The 17,214-nt window shown below is 35.8% G+C and overlaps 1 protein-coding gene across 1 annotated transcript in view; it reads right to left on the bottom strand.

Annotated features, from left to right (window-relative positions):
* LOC110371266 (putative phosphatidate phosphatase) overlaps positions 1-17,214 on the bottom strand; it is an 85,734-nt gene that overhangs the window by 2,999 nt on the left and 65,521 nt on the right. The window contains exons 4-5 of the mRNA XM_049844848.2: positions 1,368-1,529; positions 344-520 (exon numbers count right to left, since the gene is read on the bottom strand). Coding sequence (XP_049700805.1) covers positions 344-520; positions 1,368-1,529 — 339 coding nt within the window. The remainder of the gene's footprint in view (positions 1-343; positions 521-1,367; positions 1,530-17,214) is intronic.

Raw genomic sequence — 17,214 nt, 5'->3', positions numbered from 1 at the left:
ATTAAAAACTTACAAAAAGTAAAACTTTAGATGATGGAAATAAAAGAATAGAAAAGTAGCTTTGGTTGTAGATTAGACTATCAATATCGTCTGATAATTCTTATAGAAGTTTATAGTTGTGTTTATCACTTCAAATCCATTGAAGGAATTCACAGCCAAAATTATCTTTGATGACCTACATGATACTGATGTAAGAATTACCAATGTAGGTTAGATTATAAAATATACTACGAAAAGAGATAATAATACCGATCTAGTTGATGCTAGTGTAATTTAAGAGTTGTAGCAAAGTAAATAAAATGCTGAGGAAGAAGTACAAAACATATTAGAAGACAATACTCACAATAACGATAGCATAAAGCAGTCCAATGCTGAAGCCAGCCAGCACATCGCTCCAGTGATGCTTGTAGTCAGACACGCGCGTCATGATCGTGTACCACGCGAACAGCATAAGGATGAACTGGATCCCGTGGCGGATCAGCTTCGAGCCGCGCCATGTGAAGCGTCTTTGAAGGTACATCTGTTGGAATAAAATATAAGGATTAAGGTAAATACTGACGAATTATTTATTGACTTAAAAATATGTAGGTCAACTGTGATCCTACCTCTAGAAGAGTGGATTGAAAACAATGTGCATAATTATATACTAGCAAGGCCAGTTACCATTGAACCAGTGGCAAGTGGCCTTCTTATCTATGTAATCCTATTATTTACAACTATACTATTTTTTATTATTTTGAAAAGGATAGTCCTTTTCCTGAATTGTTAATAGTATGTTCTTCTATCTGTTCAGAATAAAAGTACGTCGCACAGATCACCTGGTTGTCACAACCTTATAAGTAACACCGGCAATCTAAGTTTAGACTAGATGTCTCACTGCGCTCTACCTTTAAGGACGGACTAAGATAGATTTACGCTTAGACATTCGCGGTGAATGATTGCATAATGTGTTCTCCGAAGTACGGATTGAACAGTGACATCTCATCAATGTGTCAAGTATGGCTCGACGGTAGTTAAACTTTAGCATAAGATGGATCACCACCACTGTTATTTATACCGGGAAGTATTAACTGAACCTTTGCCGTTGGTTTAGTGGCCACAAAAACGACCGCTGTGCACTGGATCCCATTCGATTTCTGGGTCGGATCGAAATCACTTTGTGGTTTGTTAGAAGCTTTCACAAAGCAATGAGATGTCTAGGAATTGGTGGTGTTAAACTTCTGTTTGGGTATCTAAATCCAGAGTCTCTGACAATGACATAAAAGCAGCTGTTTTTCAAATGTCAAGTCTGAGGCTATCAGGCGGATTAAGAAAGCCTCTACAGCTGACTCAATAAAAAGAAGATATGAATGTACGGTTAAACTTACACAGAAATACAGCATGGTATATCCAGAGAAAGATGAATGGCCGCTGGGGAAGGACAGCCTCATCTCCTTCTTAAGTTTCTCGTTGTCACCGAGGCAGGTGAACACTTCGATGTAACGCCATTTGTTGGCCGGTGAGGAACAATCTATATCTGGTCTGCATACCTGGAAAGATGGGAGAAGACTGTTAGCAAATTGTGTACTGTAAGATGAGATTAGAACAGATGGGTCCTAACGAAGAAGTCTTAAATCTACTAACACTATAGTCCCATTACGATGAAACAAGTTCTATGCTCGAGTATCACTTAATGTAAGGAATCTTGCATTGTTAGCTCAAGAAACTACTACCAGAAGTGAAGAGGAATAAGTGTTGTTATGTATATTTACCACGCTAAGCAAGCATGTCCCATTACGTTTCTACTGATGACGCAAATGTCTTCTTAGACCAGACTTGTAGCAGTCCGTCAACAGAAAGATGTTTTAACTCATTCAGCCAATAAAACTGTGATCGATTTATTGTTTTGGCATAAACACAAAAATAATTAAACAGTTACGCAAAGTCGATAGTCAAATGTTTTATTTTCGATAAAACTTGGCAACACAGTGTCCATCTGTTTATTGACGTTCGGAAACAAATAATGCTGAATGTCCAAGGTTGAGAGATATTATCGATTTGTAAAAAAATACGATATGTGAACATCTGCATATATGACAAGATGTGGGGAATCCCAATTCTCAACAAAATTTCCACGAAACGAAAATCAAGCGCAGAAATCCCTAAGAACAGTTTATCCCCTTATCCATTATTAACAAAGATCTTACGCACTTTTTCGACTGAAAGAGTAAGACCTATAAATAAAACTTGTGCATCAAGCGATTTCATCAGTATATTTTCGCCAGCCTCATCGATGTTCAGCTGTTCACTTTTTTATGAAAAAGTGATGCAATATTTAGATGTCCTAAAAATTGGATACGAATGCTCATTTGTTTTTAAGTGGTATGTCCCACTTCCACGACCAAATATTAGGGGTTAAAGTATGAAATTGCCGTTTTATTCTAGTAGGTTTTTGAATTTTTGAATTAGTCTTCATGGTTTGAGGTTTTCGAATGGAACTTTTTTCACGTGGTTTCTGTGATGTTTTTCTTTTAAAAAATGTGAAACATTTGATTATCGATGTTCAATTGTTTTTGTTATTCAACTTAAACAAGAAAGATGGATACTGCGAAAATTTGAGTAATTTTTGAATATGAGTTCCGACGCGGGATTGAACTGCAGAAACAGCCCGCAATATCAATGCTGCATTTGAAGAGGTGTCTGCTAAAGAACGCGCCGTGCGATTTTGGATTAAACGCTTTCGTGGTGGAAACTTCGACTTGAAGAACGAGCCATGAGAAAGACCGCCTGACAGGTGATTAACGAGAAATTAAGAGAGACGGTGAACGCCGATCCTAGTCAAACTACCCAGATACCCAGCCGAACACCGAATAATGTTGAAAAAATTAGCAGTAAAACAGCCACGACTCATGAATCGACCTTCACCGCTATTGCTCCATGACAACGCGAGGCCTCATACAGCAAAATAAACCGTTTTAACTCTTCAGGAACTGCAGTTGGAAACTATTCGTCTTCCTCCATATTCGCCAGACCTTGCTCTAACGGACGACCATTTTTTTTTGTGATTTGGACAATTATCTACGTCACAAGAAGTTTCTTCCCAGGAGGCAGAACAAAATTCTTTCACACTGTTTGTGCAGTCTAGATCCTCAGAGTTCTATCGTAAAGGCATAAATGACCTTCTTATTAGATGACCGCAATGTATAGATAATAATGGCAACTATTTTGATTAAATAAGTTTGTTAAAAATTAAAAAAAAATACAATTTAGGTTTTCAGTACAAATCGGCAATTTCATACTTTAACCCCTATTATTTCTACTAAATTGGTGTCACTTTCAGGCCAGTTAGTAATGTCAGAAGCCTTTTATTGTTGAGCACTTTTTGTACCTGACACCTCGTCACTTCTACCTTTTAGTACAGACAATAGTTTTAAGGTCGTGCATACTTTCACTTAATTTTTTAACGAGACTAAATGCTATTGTTGTAGTTAAATGTATGGTGAGTAGTAAAACTTATGTTAATATAATTTTTACCGCCCAGCAGTCATTTAAATAATTGTAACAATTTATTTAAATAATTTTGAGAAATTAGTATGCATTAGATACGCGTTTTGGTTTTCACTAATTAAAAAACGTTTGGTTAAGTTATCGGATAATTAATAGGACGCATAAATTCAAACAAGTCATTTCCTACAAGATAACTCAAGACATTAACGATACAGTTATCGCTTAATTTGGATAGGATATACTTCCTAAAGAACCTGTTTCAAATAATAAATTGATATAAAACACCAAGTCTTAAAAGCACCGGATAATTGGTATACAAACAAAACTTATAACGGAATAACTTGACCTGCTCGTTTCTTTTAAACTTGAATAAATACACACTTAGAATAAAGGTAGAAAATGCTGTGATTAAGGGAATATATCTCCGATTCTTAACATTAAAAAAACAATAACAGATAATCTTAATAACGTTTGAAAAACCATATTTATTCAGTGTTTATCTTTCACGCGCGTCGAACAAGTCAATTAAGTAGAAACGGCTAACTACAGCACTTGCAAGCTTAGCCGCTTATCGATAAAGTATCGATACTTATGTGCATTGCGATATTCTAATGCGAAACTTGTTTGATACGTGATTTCACGCTTTTCTGTGCCTAGAATTAACTGTGATTGCGGTAAAAGAAAACAAGCTCTCGAAGTAGTGAATAACTTACTATTTTAAATAATAAAAGTTCTTAATGGTTCCAAAAGGAAGTGTTTAATTCATAATTCTTTAAAAATTTAATAGCAAAATATGGATGACATTTAAAACTTAAAATTAAACTTCCAAAATAAGTTGTGAAGCATGTCATCCAAATATAACAAACAAACTATTTTGTATTATATTCATTTAAATTACATATCTTCTTACACCAAGTCTAATTACACTAACAACATTTGATAATCATCCTTACACCAAGCCATAAAAACATCAACAACATAACAACAATCCACGCAAATGACCATCCTATAACCACTTGATGGAAAGCCGTGCGAAGTTCCAATTACTGCCCCACGTCAGTCTTTCGCGAAACGTTGTAAATAACCCAACAATTAATATTATTCTGCTCTTAAACCACTACGTGATTGACGTCTACCTCCCGGGCATATTCTTAACTTACTTTTGCTCAGTACTTAAGTATATTTTAAACTGTATTTATTTCTGCTTTTATTTTTGTGTAAGTCTAAGTGTAATTTAATAGTTTAATGGCGAATTATTGGTCTGTTCTGTGAGTCTATTCATGTTTCTAATGGTAGTTTATTAACAGTCTGATTCAAAAGCTTTAAGGTTCGTATTGCATGTCTGATTAATTCGTATTTTATGCGTGAACATTCGCTTGAAATGTCCGATTCGAATCCGTTATGTATTTTATGACATCTACGTATATTGTAACGAAATACAACGCAAATAAATAACTAGGTACTATAAATCACTATTATTCTTATTTACGAGTCTATAAAGTTAGTAATAGTTCTTTTGTTTCATGGATAAATCTATCTTAGTTTATTCTAGCGTTTTGCTACATTCCGTTGGTATATTTATATCAACGCATTTTCTAAATTATAAAGCTTGATAGATGAGCAATAAATCATACATTTTTTCGAGATAACGTGATAAATTCTATTCTGCTCTGAAAAACACGAAAACAATGGTATTATGTTTATTCATTTTGATATTGTTATGCCAAAAACAAGCAGGCACTAAACTTTTACTGCTTGCGCGTGAATGTTATCCGTGGATCTAACACATTTTTGTTTGAATCGACCTCTATTCAAATATTTTAAGAAGCCATAATTTTTAAGCTCTTTAAAATTTCTATTTGGATTAGCATACAGTTTTTCCACAAAAATATGGCCGTGTTCATAATCCAACTATGCCGTAACATCAAATACATCATTTGGTTGCTAAGAGTGCATTGTTTAAACCTCTAATTTCTAGTCGCCTAAAATAACACAAAGCAAAAGTGGGTGAATGGTATGCAAAAACGTTACGTCTAAATTCCAGAACACGTATAGACAAACACGGTTAAAAGTGAGCATTGTTACCGGTCATCAGCTGCCAAGAATGTTGTCATCAAAGTCCACAATACATCTTTCATAACTTCAAGTCTGCACCTAAACTAGCCAAAGACCTACGTTTTAACGTCTTTAATATTGCAACGCCACTTAAGCATATTGATTTTGCAGAACCAAGAGGTTTTATTGCTACAGGTTAGCGCATAATAAAATGTCGGAAATTTATAATTCTGTTTACAATCTCGATAACATGTTGTTAAGTGCTTTTATGTGGTTTTTTCGCCATTTATGGGCGAGTCAATCATCCAATCAAGTGGGCCCTTCTCTGGCCTAAAAACTCGTTCCTCAGTTGGAAGTAAACTGATGGTTGTTTTTCTTTCTTTTTATGGCAATTTTTCCCTTACTAGGTGAACTGCTCCAGGCTGTCGATGAGAATGAAAATAAAGGTAAACGCTACTGGCTATAATTGTATGGAAAGTTATGCAGTGAATTTGCAGGCTAGACATGTCAGCTAATATTTACCTTATGATTTATTGAACAACTTACACGCTCATATTTATTTAATAAAGCAATTCTATTTTAGGAAACTTATTGGAAGCTTGGATGAAGTTATCATAAGTTGGTGTCAAAGTAAATGGCAAGTAATGCTAAATTATTTAACTCTAAATAAAATCTTTAAAGCTCATAACTTTTCACAAAGGCAGTCAATTATAACAGGACAGTTTAAGCAATCCATTGTACCGACTTATGTGCAGTTGGCTACCAAACAAACAATTCACTTTTCCTCAGCTCTTTATTTAAGGAATGGCCTCAGTAAACATATCACTAGCGTGATTCCTAAGCTGTGATGCGATCACGTGACTTACGGCTTGCCACCCCCAGCACTCAGCGCTAATTGGCATTGAGTGGTCACAAGCCTTATTTTACAGAGGAAGGCATATAGAAGAGTTTAGTTAGAAGCAAATCAAATCAATTGGTCGTTTACTCTTTATACAGCGGATTATTTTCTTAGTTGTCTTTCTAGGTATTGTTAGAAGGGCTGCGGAATTAATGGAAAGAGTAACTGCGGCCCTGGTACACAAGGGCCTCCAGAAGGAACATAGGTAGGTTGTAAGTCAGTAAAAGCCTGACACACCCCTTCCTGTACTAATGGGGGGATCATTACATTACTTCTCACAAAACGGCATATTGACATTTGTATATCTTCTGACAAAACTTAAGAAGTACCTAAAAATAACACCTTTTAAATCCAGTTACTAATTAGTTAAAGTACTTTCATACGCTGTACCACATATTCAATTCACCATATAATTGTCCATAACAACTTCACCTTAACAAGGGCATTATACGGAATATCACAAAATTGGTGGTTTAAAAACGTGCTTTTCATAAACGGCTAAAGTATTTATTTTTCGTGTTTCGCATATCTAAAGTTGTGCAGTAATTTAGTGATTACCAACGAGGGTGGAGCCGCGGGCTCGCGGTAACCGTGCCTGCGTGAGAAACACGATATATGGAAATAGGTTGTTGGAGAAAATTGATTTTTTGTTGCTGTTATTTTTGATTGGTAGGTTCAGTTTTGGTACATTTGGTTGGTAGAAATGAGTTTATCTGAAGTGCTTTCTATATGCTATCAACGAAAGGAAGCCTTCCTTTTGTTGAGTCTAAAGACTAATCTATCTGTCTAAAGGGCCTCTTCTTTAATTTTTTATCGGGTCTTATTTCTTCCGGACTTATTTACATTCAACCCCGCTTGCTACCGATCAAAATCAAAGGTAACTTCTGATTAAGTAATTACCTAATAATACAGTCAAATTCTGGACCATCCTCATAACAGCTCAATCAAACATTAACAACAACACCATACAAATTAATAACCGATGCAAAATTTATGGCTCCCACAATCGCTAACTCAGCGAACGTGAAAACGTTAATGTCGGACATTATGGCGATTTTATGCGCAAGCGCCGATGGGACTTTCGCTCTCATCGAACTAACAATTTTATCATTACCTCCTCGAGTTATCGCTGCATGAATTAACGAGATAAACGTATGGAAAACTGTGGCTTTTATAGTTTTCTATGCAAATTAAGCCTGCCCACACACTGCAGACTAAATAGTCGGCCGTTGCTAGAAAAAGCATTTTTTGGAACCGTGCAAATAGTGTGACGTTTCATAGGTGCCTGCAAAGGCCTATGTGAAATAAAAAGATTTTGTGTGATGTGAAAGAAAATGAATTCAATCACAGTTTTTAGTCGGTCTGATGCTGAACAAATACCTAATCGTTGTTACGTGTGTACTTCCATTCATCTTCATACCGATTTATGAGCAAAAATCAACTATCGGCCGACTTAATATTTGTAGTGTGCGCGCGCTCTAGGACCAACATGAAGCTAGGATAAGAGAATTTGTGATTAGAGCTGGTAATACAGATTAAGGTTGGTACAATGTTAGGAAGGCAATTATCTAGAGTGCATTTTGATGTTCTTGTTTCAATGATGCTGATATGGTTACGTGGGTGGCGCTTTGAAGCAGGCATATTGAGGAAATGGATATTATAAAGTGATAGTGCGGTATAATTTCGTGTAATGATACAAAGCTGTGCTATAAAGGAAACTCGAATGCAAAATTTTCATTTTGAACTAAACGCCTTTATGATTCAATCTATCTTTGTGCCTATTCCATAGGTAAATTCCATAATAAAACTACCTATTAATTGAACAAAAATATATTGGGACATGAGCAAGAACATGATAAAAAAATTGTCAACTTAAACCAACACCGGGACACTGAAACCACTTAACTCGAAATTTAATCGACCAACAATCGAGACAGGCCATCAATATCGTATGAAAAATTACAGCTACCTGTCCACGACCAGGTCATCATTCGTGAGGACGGAAACCAAGTACGACAAATTACCATTTTTATCGCAGAATACATTGACACAGTTGAGGAACACGTTTCGCTTGTAAGTGAATTAACTTCGTGAATATTCACGTGTAAGGGAACGGTGAATATGCAGTGAGAATCACTTCGGTTGGACGACATCGTGACCGTGTGTGCAGAGACGGAATTTAGACTTGTAACTTGTTTTATAAGTCAATTTTAGGAGAAATATATACCTAAAAGTGATGGTAATAACCTACAGCAACGGTGATGACCATTATTTAAACATTAACAAAACATGTATCAAAAAATTATGCTGCTTAAACGTCAATTTATTAACGCAACAAAAACTTATCGTAACTTAAACTAATTACAGCATGTTCATGCTGGCAGCTCATTAACTTAACATATCCGATTATAAGCAGTTTGCATGAAATAACACTACATCATTGAATTCTAACGGTGAGGTGAAAGAAACACCGTGACCAAACGCGTACAAGCATAATAAAGTTTAACGTATGGATGCCTTGAGGCACGAAGATAGTGAAGATACGAAGGTTACACCATGTTCGTGGACATGCAAAGCTAATTTGGCGTTATGGAGATAATTGATGATTGCCACACAAATAGAAGAAGAAAGTATACATAATCGCATTTAATAAAATGTTTATAAAAGCTTAAACAACAAATGAGCGTTTGGGAGTCATAAATAATATAAATTATCAAGAAGGACATAAAGTCCACAGTAAAGAAAGGTATTCATAACAATGATAAATATGGTAAAGACTAGACAGATTGAGGATAAGAGATTCATACTCTTGTGGCAGAAAAGATGTCTCAACCCTTGGAACGATAGATTTTGAAAATCCAAGAGAACTAACTAACAAAATTCGGAGCATCAACTGCCACTCTGGCCACCTACATAGACGACGTAAAATCAGGAGCGAGTCAATTATCGGAAACAATCGTGTTTGCTTGCGTGATCACGTACAAAGGCTTATTGATCTCTGGTCACGACGTGATGGCACGAGGGTTGAATATCGTCCAATATCGTCACATCAGTGAGAGTGTATAACGTAGAAAGATAAAGAAGGTCTGAATCTACGTCCCTGATAGATATTTAGGGAATAAAATCATAGAATGTCGTCCCAGTCATATGGGTTAGTATTTACGATTCAGCATTAACCTATTCAATAAGTGTCAAGTAAATCTTTGCCATTTTAGAAACTGGCATCGACAGATAATGCAATGAGTTTCTGCAGTTGTCAAACTTTTAAAAGTGCCCGACGCCTGGCAATCGGGTACAGACAAAAATCTGTATTCTAGTCAAAGAAGAATCTGCTTTACTGCAAAGATGACTCGAAAGATTTGGTTTATCTGTTCAGTGTATGCGTGCATTTTATGCAGTAAGCGATATCTTCTGCAACTGATCTATTCCATGTTGTTCAGATAAAAATAAAGCATTGTTTTCAACCGCGTGTATTACTTTAGCCTGACCAAGAATACTGAGTAGTGTCTGACGGCAAATTGGTGCATGCAAAGTTGACATTTCAATTAATGGTGAGAAAATTGGTTCTATAAACAAGTTTAGGGCAGATTTCGGAAGCAATTGAGTGTTATAGTTAATCAAAAAGATAAGGTAACCATTAAATGGTAACAAGCTCTTCAAACAGGAATACCAGATACGGTCAATTAAAACATAAGTAACATCTTGATTGACGCCATTCCATTAAAAGTTGTACTCGAAGAACGACTTAAAAATCTATTTTTATTAAAACTGCACTTATAAAAGGCAAGCTGTCATAACCAACACAACAGGAATTTAATCAGCAAGTTATCTAAGCGGAAGGAAAGATTTTATCGATAAGCGTCTATGAGGCTTTGCGTGTAAATTGCACGGCCTTATCGGGCGGTGTTGGACCGCGACGCATAATGCCATGTTGAATTGATTCACGCGCTTGCGCAGCGTGGCGGATTTCAATATTAATCAGCGGACCGATTGTGTGGAGAGACAGCTTCGGGGTAGTTTGGATTAACTGCGTCTGTGACTGTGCATTTGGCTGCTTTATAATTTTTACTTTTTAATGCTAAGGGATCAAGGCAGTTAAAAAAGTTAAAGGAAGGCAGTTAAATATTCTATCAGAATCCTTGTAAATGCTTTTCTTTGCTATATAAGGGTCAAAGACTGCTATTGCCTTGCCTCTAACACAGAATATGTAATATAAGCACACATTAGATCCAGAGCAACGTAATGTACCAAAGTTACGTAACCTCCTGTTCACGCCAGGAAAAATCCTAAACACCAATTTCACCAAAGTTCGCTCATTCCAAATATAGAGTAGTCTTGTTAGAAATTCAGAGAATGTCTGTAGGTATGTCCATTGCTTTAAACACGCGGAATTGAAGGCGAAGCCGTTCCCCGGAGGCGTAAGATTAAGATCACGTCATGACACGAGTATTAGACGAGCTGTAACTAAACGCAGCCGAGATATGCTTGGAGAAATGTTTAGATTTGAAGTGGATTAAGGTCTGACAGACTCTGAGGATCTTTACTGTACGAGCACCTACAACAAGCATAATATATAATAACTAAAGGACGAGTTTTTTAGGTACTAGATGACTTTCGGATTTAGACATGCCAACTTCAAATTAATCTAATCGGAAAATAAGTGCTACTTAGATTCTTGATAGATCAAGTGCTATGTATCTGTGCTAAAAAGCTGCCAAAATTGCTTTAGGGGGCAACCAAAGAGCAGCTTGCCTTAGAGATTTAAGACAGACACATTGTTATGCCAGTCACATTTCAATTTGGTTTTCGACATACCAAAAATGGCATAAACTTAAATGGTTCTTGTTATCCTCAAGCTGGTATAAACAGCTTAGCAAGTGAAGCACGCTTCATGAATTTACAAATACTTTGTAACTGTGCTAGGTCTGATGATGTCATAGGATTAAGATGTGAATGGAGCAATGACGACCTAAAGGTACATAAAAAATAAGTGGTCCTAGGCCCTGAAAAGGCCAGGTAACTTAAGGTCATTCAGTAAAATGAAAGTGATGACGTGAGTTTAAAGTTAGATATTACTAAAACAGTGGCTTCAGACAAATTAAGCTCGCAGCCATTACTTTTAATATGACATATCTTTATATTAGCTTCAGAAAACGTATCAAAGTCCAAACCAAAAATTATTTGAAAGTCAAAACCGCCACTTAAGACATATCGAAAAAGAAACTCAAACCATTTGTGGCTTTCCAAATGCAATCCATAATTCTATATCATTACCTAAATCGATGGCGAATATCGAATTGAAATAGCAACACAAATAAGACAAAACGATCAACGGTCACTCGGTGACTGTGTCGCATGCTAATGCCGGGTTCCGTACACTTAAAATTCTGATCTTATCCAGATTTGAGTTTGATAGCATTGTTTTTGAAGAACAATGTAATTTATTAACCGCACTGGCTGAATTAATTGAATTATTTTTAAGAGACGAAATAAGTTTGAATGGTTTCTAGATAAATATTGCGTATTTATGTAGGAATGCTTATTTGCTAGCGTGCTTTCAATCTTAACTACCCACTATATATTAGCCATACTGCCTGGGGCCAAGTATTTAACGTCTTTGGCTAGCAAAAACTAAGTATTATAAATAGCAAATCATTACTTAATTACGAGCTATCCGCACACATAACCACGCCGTGTATTTCGATCTTGAACTAGCTTCGCAGCTGCACCTAGATAATAACTATCTCTTTAATAAAATAAATTCTAAGATAGCCATTTTAATAAACACTCTAAGCGAACGCCCTCTTTACAGTACACTTTAATAACTGGATAGCGTGTACCCTGTACCAAGCCCATTTCCTTTGACACCTCGACAGAATTACAGCCCAGAAAAGGCCGTACCTTCATATTTGTGATATTGACTTGCGGAACTCTAAAATGGTCGGGAATGGTTCCATTACGAGTCGTGAGTGTGAAAATATTATGGCAGCCATGATGCAGCGTATTATATCGCTTACAAATGTGCTGGGGGCTGACAGGACCGGTATGAAATGGTAGGTCTAAGAAGCAATTATAGGCATGTTAGGTTTAAATCCGCTGTCTATTAGTTGGTCTAGCATCATGTGAAGTAATGTACATATGAATAAGTATGAAGTAAATGATTTCAGTTTTGGTGTACACAGTAAAAGGATATTAAGCAACTTATAACTCTGTTTATGAAAACTGGAAAATGGATAAAAGGCTTCCATGTAGGGGTTGTTGGCCAGAATAAGTTTGGAATATATGCAGATTGAATTTCAATTGCTTACGACACAATGTTTTTGCACCGACACGATACGTCCAATTTAAAGTAACCCTATAAAACATACTGAATACTTTGTCTAAAAATTCTTCTGATCTGTATTTAATCTGTATCTGTCGTAATACACATTAAACTCGCTTACAATCAGTGGCTCATTAAACAGTGTGAAATGAACATAAATACGACTTTTTTATCGCACTTACATCAGACCAGTCACATAACTTTGCCACTATAACGAGACTACGTAAATTGTCATGACCCACAGGTCAAGATCACTTCAATACGTTTTTGGGTAAAACATTTTAAAGTTCCGTACGCAATCGTAAAAACTTAAATAACTATGGCAATGATGTTCTATAAAAATGCCATAATAGATATAATGAGAATATTTGGAGTGTATACGACTTCAAAAATAACATCAGAAGATGGTTTTATTGTTGTCTTGAGAGCATCAAAAGAATCATAATGGTCTCAAACTTGAATGAAATATAAAAAATATATGTTTGTTTTATTATAATGTTCTATGAATACTGTCGTATTCTAAAACGTGAATTAAATTGCAGTTTATATGTATTTAAATCTCATTTGAATTGAAAATTCTTGTATTCTTTCTAAGATGAGTTTTACCAGCTTGATACCTGTTCTTGAACAGTTTCAACGAATTTAGAAATTGCTTAGATAAATTGTAATTAATTGTTTTAGTCATGTATTAGCTTCTTAATATTAAGTACTTCAACTTTACTGTCTCTAACGAAGCATATTAATACTTGAATGTTATGTACAGGAATAATTGGACTTCAGATTTATGTACTGTATGCTAACTATTGTTTTTTTCTTGATTGTCTTAACCTGTAGTCTGTCACTGTACTTATTAAATAAATAAATAAATACCAAGCCAAACATGACACTTCACTCAGACCATAAAAAGACGTTTATTTCCCAAGCAAACGATTCCATTTTTGAATCCCTAATTGATTATCCAAAAAATTTAAATAAAGAACACACAAAACCAAAAGCAGCACGTGCCAACCTAACAACATAATCAAAAAATAATAAAAAAGTCCGTATATCAACTATTAGCATAAACCTGCAATATCCAGTCGATGGCACTAGAATGACAGCTGTGACGCAATCCGACACAATGGTAGCATTGATGCGGACGATTGAGACCTCAATGGACGATCAACACGAAGATGGATCGTATTATACGTAATTAGGTGGCAAATGGGCTGTGGAATGTGTTGGAGGTGAGATTAGAGGTGTTCGCGAGATGGAAAGTTTAGTTGATGACGATATTCATATTTCAGAATATGATTAGATGTCTAAATTGATTGATCTTAGTGAAATTGATCGTCAACTCCACTCTTCTTTGATGTATAAGAAGGTTGGGCTACAGTGTCGCATTTCGAAATACAAGGGGCTGTCAATTATGATGAAAAGAAGTGTAGATTAACTACTTCTTTTAGGGATCATGGATAGGATTAAAAAGAGGTGCTGTAAAAAGCAGGAAAATAAGATACCTATTATGTCATCTTCTTATGAAAATATTTTTACTCCCACTACAGCTTCTGCACAATTATTTAAATAAACCGCAACAAAAAGCTGTTGACTAGACAATCAGCGACTGGCAGTGACATTGAGACACGCAATGTGGGCGCTAATTATTCCAAGGTAAATAGGAGAAAAACTAAAACACAATCAGAGTAGGATTGTGTCATAGAACTGAACTGTAAGCTATCATTTGATGGCAGTTTGAAAATGAGGCTACCAGCAAACTCGATGAAGAGTTGTGGATGATTGGAAACCATAAGCAGTAATTCCCTTTGCCCCAGACAAAATTACTTAATGAACTTTTGCACTCTTGGTGATCACGATTCAAAGTCACGAGTTCTTAACAAAAAGAAAAAGGTAGGCAATTCAAAACTGTTGGCGCCTCTATACAATGGCCGTACCTAATAAATATTGGCGTGACTATCGTCCGTACACATTAAAATGACCCATTTCCTTCATTAAATAGCATAACTTTCAATTTGTTTCAAGTGGAACAATCTGTGATAATGACCATAGTGATTCGCCGATGACTGTATGAAATCTCGTTTAGCAAAGGGCTCAACAATTAGTTAATGTTTGAAATGATCCTATAAATGTTCTATTATGAAGTCCTTTTTAATAGCTCAGAATTCCAGAAGCTTTACATCAATACATGATACTTTTAAATGACATTTGATACTTTGTTGCCTACATCGTATACAAACATTTGGTATATGAATCACAGCAAGCTTAAGAAACAAAACATAATCCACAAAGGAAACTTCTAATTAGAACGTAATAACAACAGTTTGTTTAACAAAACTTCATAGTACTAAATCCATAAAACAATATTGAAGACGTGTCTATAAGCTAAACATGCGCTTACGCGTGTAGGAGGACTATAGACTACACAATAGATTTGGCAACAGTAGACGATATTGATCTTTTTGCAAACGATGTGGGAGTCAAGTGTCTAAGATCATGTGAGATATGTAAATAAGTTGAGGATAATCGGAATCTGTCGATCAAATTATGATGAACTGAAGAGTTTATACTTTAAATCGATCTAGGTGGGCAAAATAGGGTGATAATTTTTGTTGTTGATACTGGAATATTTTGGAATGACGTAGATTTTTGTTTATGGCACAGAACATGGAGGTCAAGAAGGATTTTAGAATTTGATTTACTCATTCATCATGAGCACAAAACATAGATTGTTTAAGATTTTATTATACTGAAGTCTTAAATTCTAAGCAGAGTCCCCATTAGACTTTCAAACGTCTCTAAGCTGAGGACATAAAAACATAATTTCCTTTTTCTAGACAGCACGTGTCTCTGCATTTATCGCAAACACACGTGTAGGTATGTAGGTTGTAAAGCTTTCCATAGATTTCGAAAGCAATATAAATCTAATAGCCATCCAAGCTGAGGTAGACAGCTGTCCGTCAGACAGAATGGTCCATAAAACAAACGCTTAGCTTGACAGTACAGAGAAATGTTTGCGAGCTTCGAGGAATCGCGTGGCTAATATTTGTTTGTGTTGGGGACTAATATTTGTAGCTATTGGATGATTGGATTAGAGAATAGAATTCGATTCGTGTGTGACAACGTGCTTAGGAAAAGTATCTATTGTTTTCTAGAAACCTTATTAGGAAAATTATGACTGATTCCTATTTTTGTCATCACAACATTTTGATAGTCAAAAATACTTCTACAATCAATTGAATACAGCAATTGTTATAGTATGTGCCTAAATAGCTTTAAATTAGACCACATCAATACTCTTCATCTCTATTTACACACGAAATCTCAGCAGTCATCTCGGAGTCAATCAAACTGTTTATCTACTATTAAATTCCCTTCAATTGTTAGGCAAACATAACCCAAATCTTTGTGAACCCGTTGGTAAATGTCATGACGTCATTTCACCGTCAATTAGTGCCGAAGCTAACAACGACAACAGTAATTGAGGACTCTTAGCAGAAACAACAGAATGTTATGAACATAGAGTGTTAGCTGAAGAAATTACTCGTGATGTTTGTACTGTGTTCGGTTAAGCTGTTTGGAAAGACTTGAATATTTGAGAACCTATAAGATTGTGTGAATTGCAAGACTTCTTGACGATCATAGTACTATAACGAATAATGTTAAGAGTATGAACAATGAAAGGCGCATGGCGAAACAACGGTGCAATTTAAAAAATGAAGCAAGTTTAATTTCACCACTATCCCATCAATAGTCTTAAAAGAAATTGCAACCAAGACACGCTTTTTGACTTAGTCAATAGTGCATCAATACGACAAGCAGTACATTTCAATAAACATCTTTGACTTGAACCCTTACATCGCATTCATTGCTTCACAATGCGTCTACGCAGTCTTGGGTTTTTTATTCGCATCGGTCGAACCATTAACAGCAGTTCCCCTTTTGTTTACTAATCACAACCAATTGTTAGTAATAAAAGTGCAGCATCAACAATCACTCAATCAGCTGCAAGGGGCACATGAATGTCGACCCTTTTGTTTTAGCCGTTAGCGTGTTGGATTTCAAGAGGTTCCTTATTGAGATTGGGGCTTCTCAATAAGATCTTAAGGACGAATTGAGAGGTCATTAACATTTTGTGCTGCTGTAAAATTTATCAAATAAAAAAACTTGCGAGGCAAAAAGATACACAATAGACTCAAAAGCAAAAATCTGCAACACAGATGCAAGGATACCGCCCATCCTAACATCAGGTGTGAACAAAAAAATAAAAGGAATGATACAGGTAACTGGTACAATGCACAAAACACACGACAATCTTCAACTATTTGATAAAGCAAAAGGGAAGAATAATAAAATAGGACAATTTCACGGTGATTCCACTAATCCCTAAGGCAACCATGACTGTGACACCACAAAAGGTGCAAGAGAGACGGACATGAATTCATTCAAGCCGACAGAC

The sequence above is a fragment of the Helicoverpa armigera genome, chromosome 15 (assembly GCF_030705265.1).
Source record: "Helicoverpa armigera isolate CAAS_96S chromosome 15, ASM3070526v1, whole genome shotgun sequence".
Classification (NCBI taxonomy): Eukaryota; Metazoa; Arthropoda; class Insecta; order Lepidoptera; family Noctuidae; genus Helicoverpa; species Helicoverpa armigera.
The sequence above is the reverse complement of the archived record's forward strand: the minus strand, read 5'-3'. Positions and strand labels throughout refer to the sequence as shown.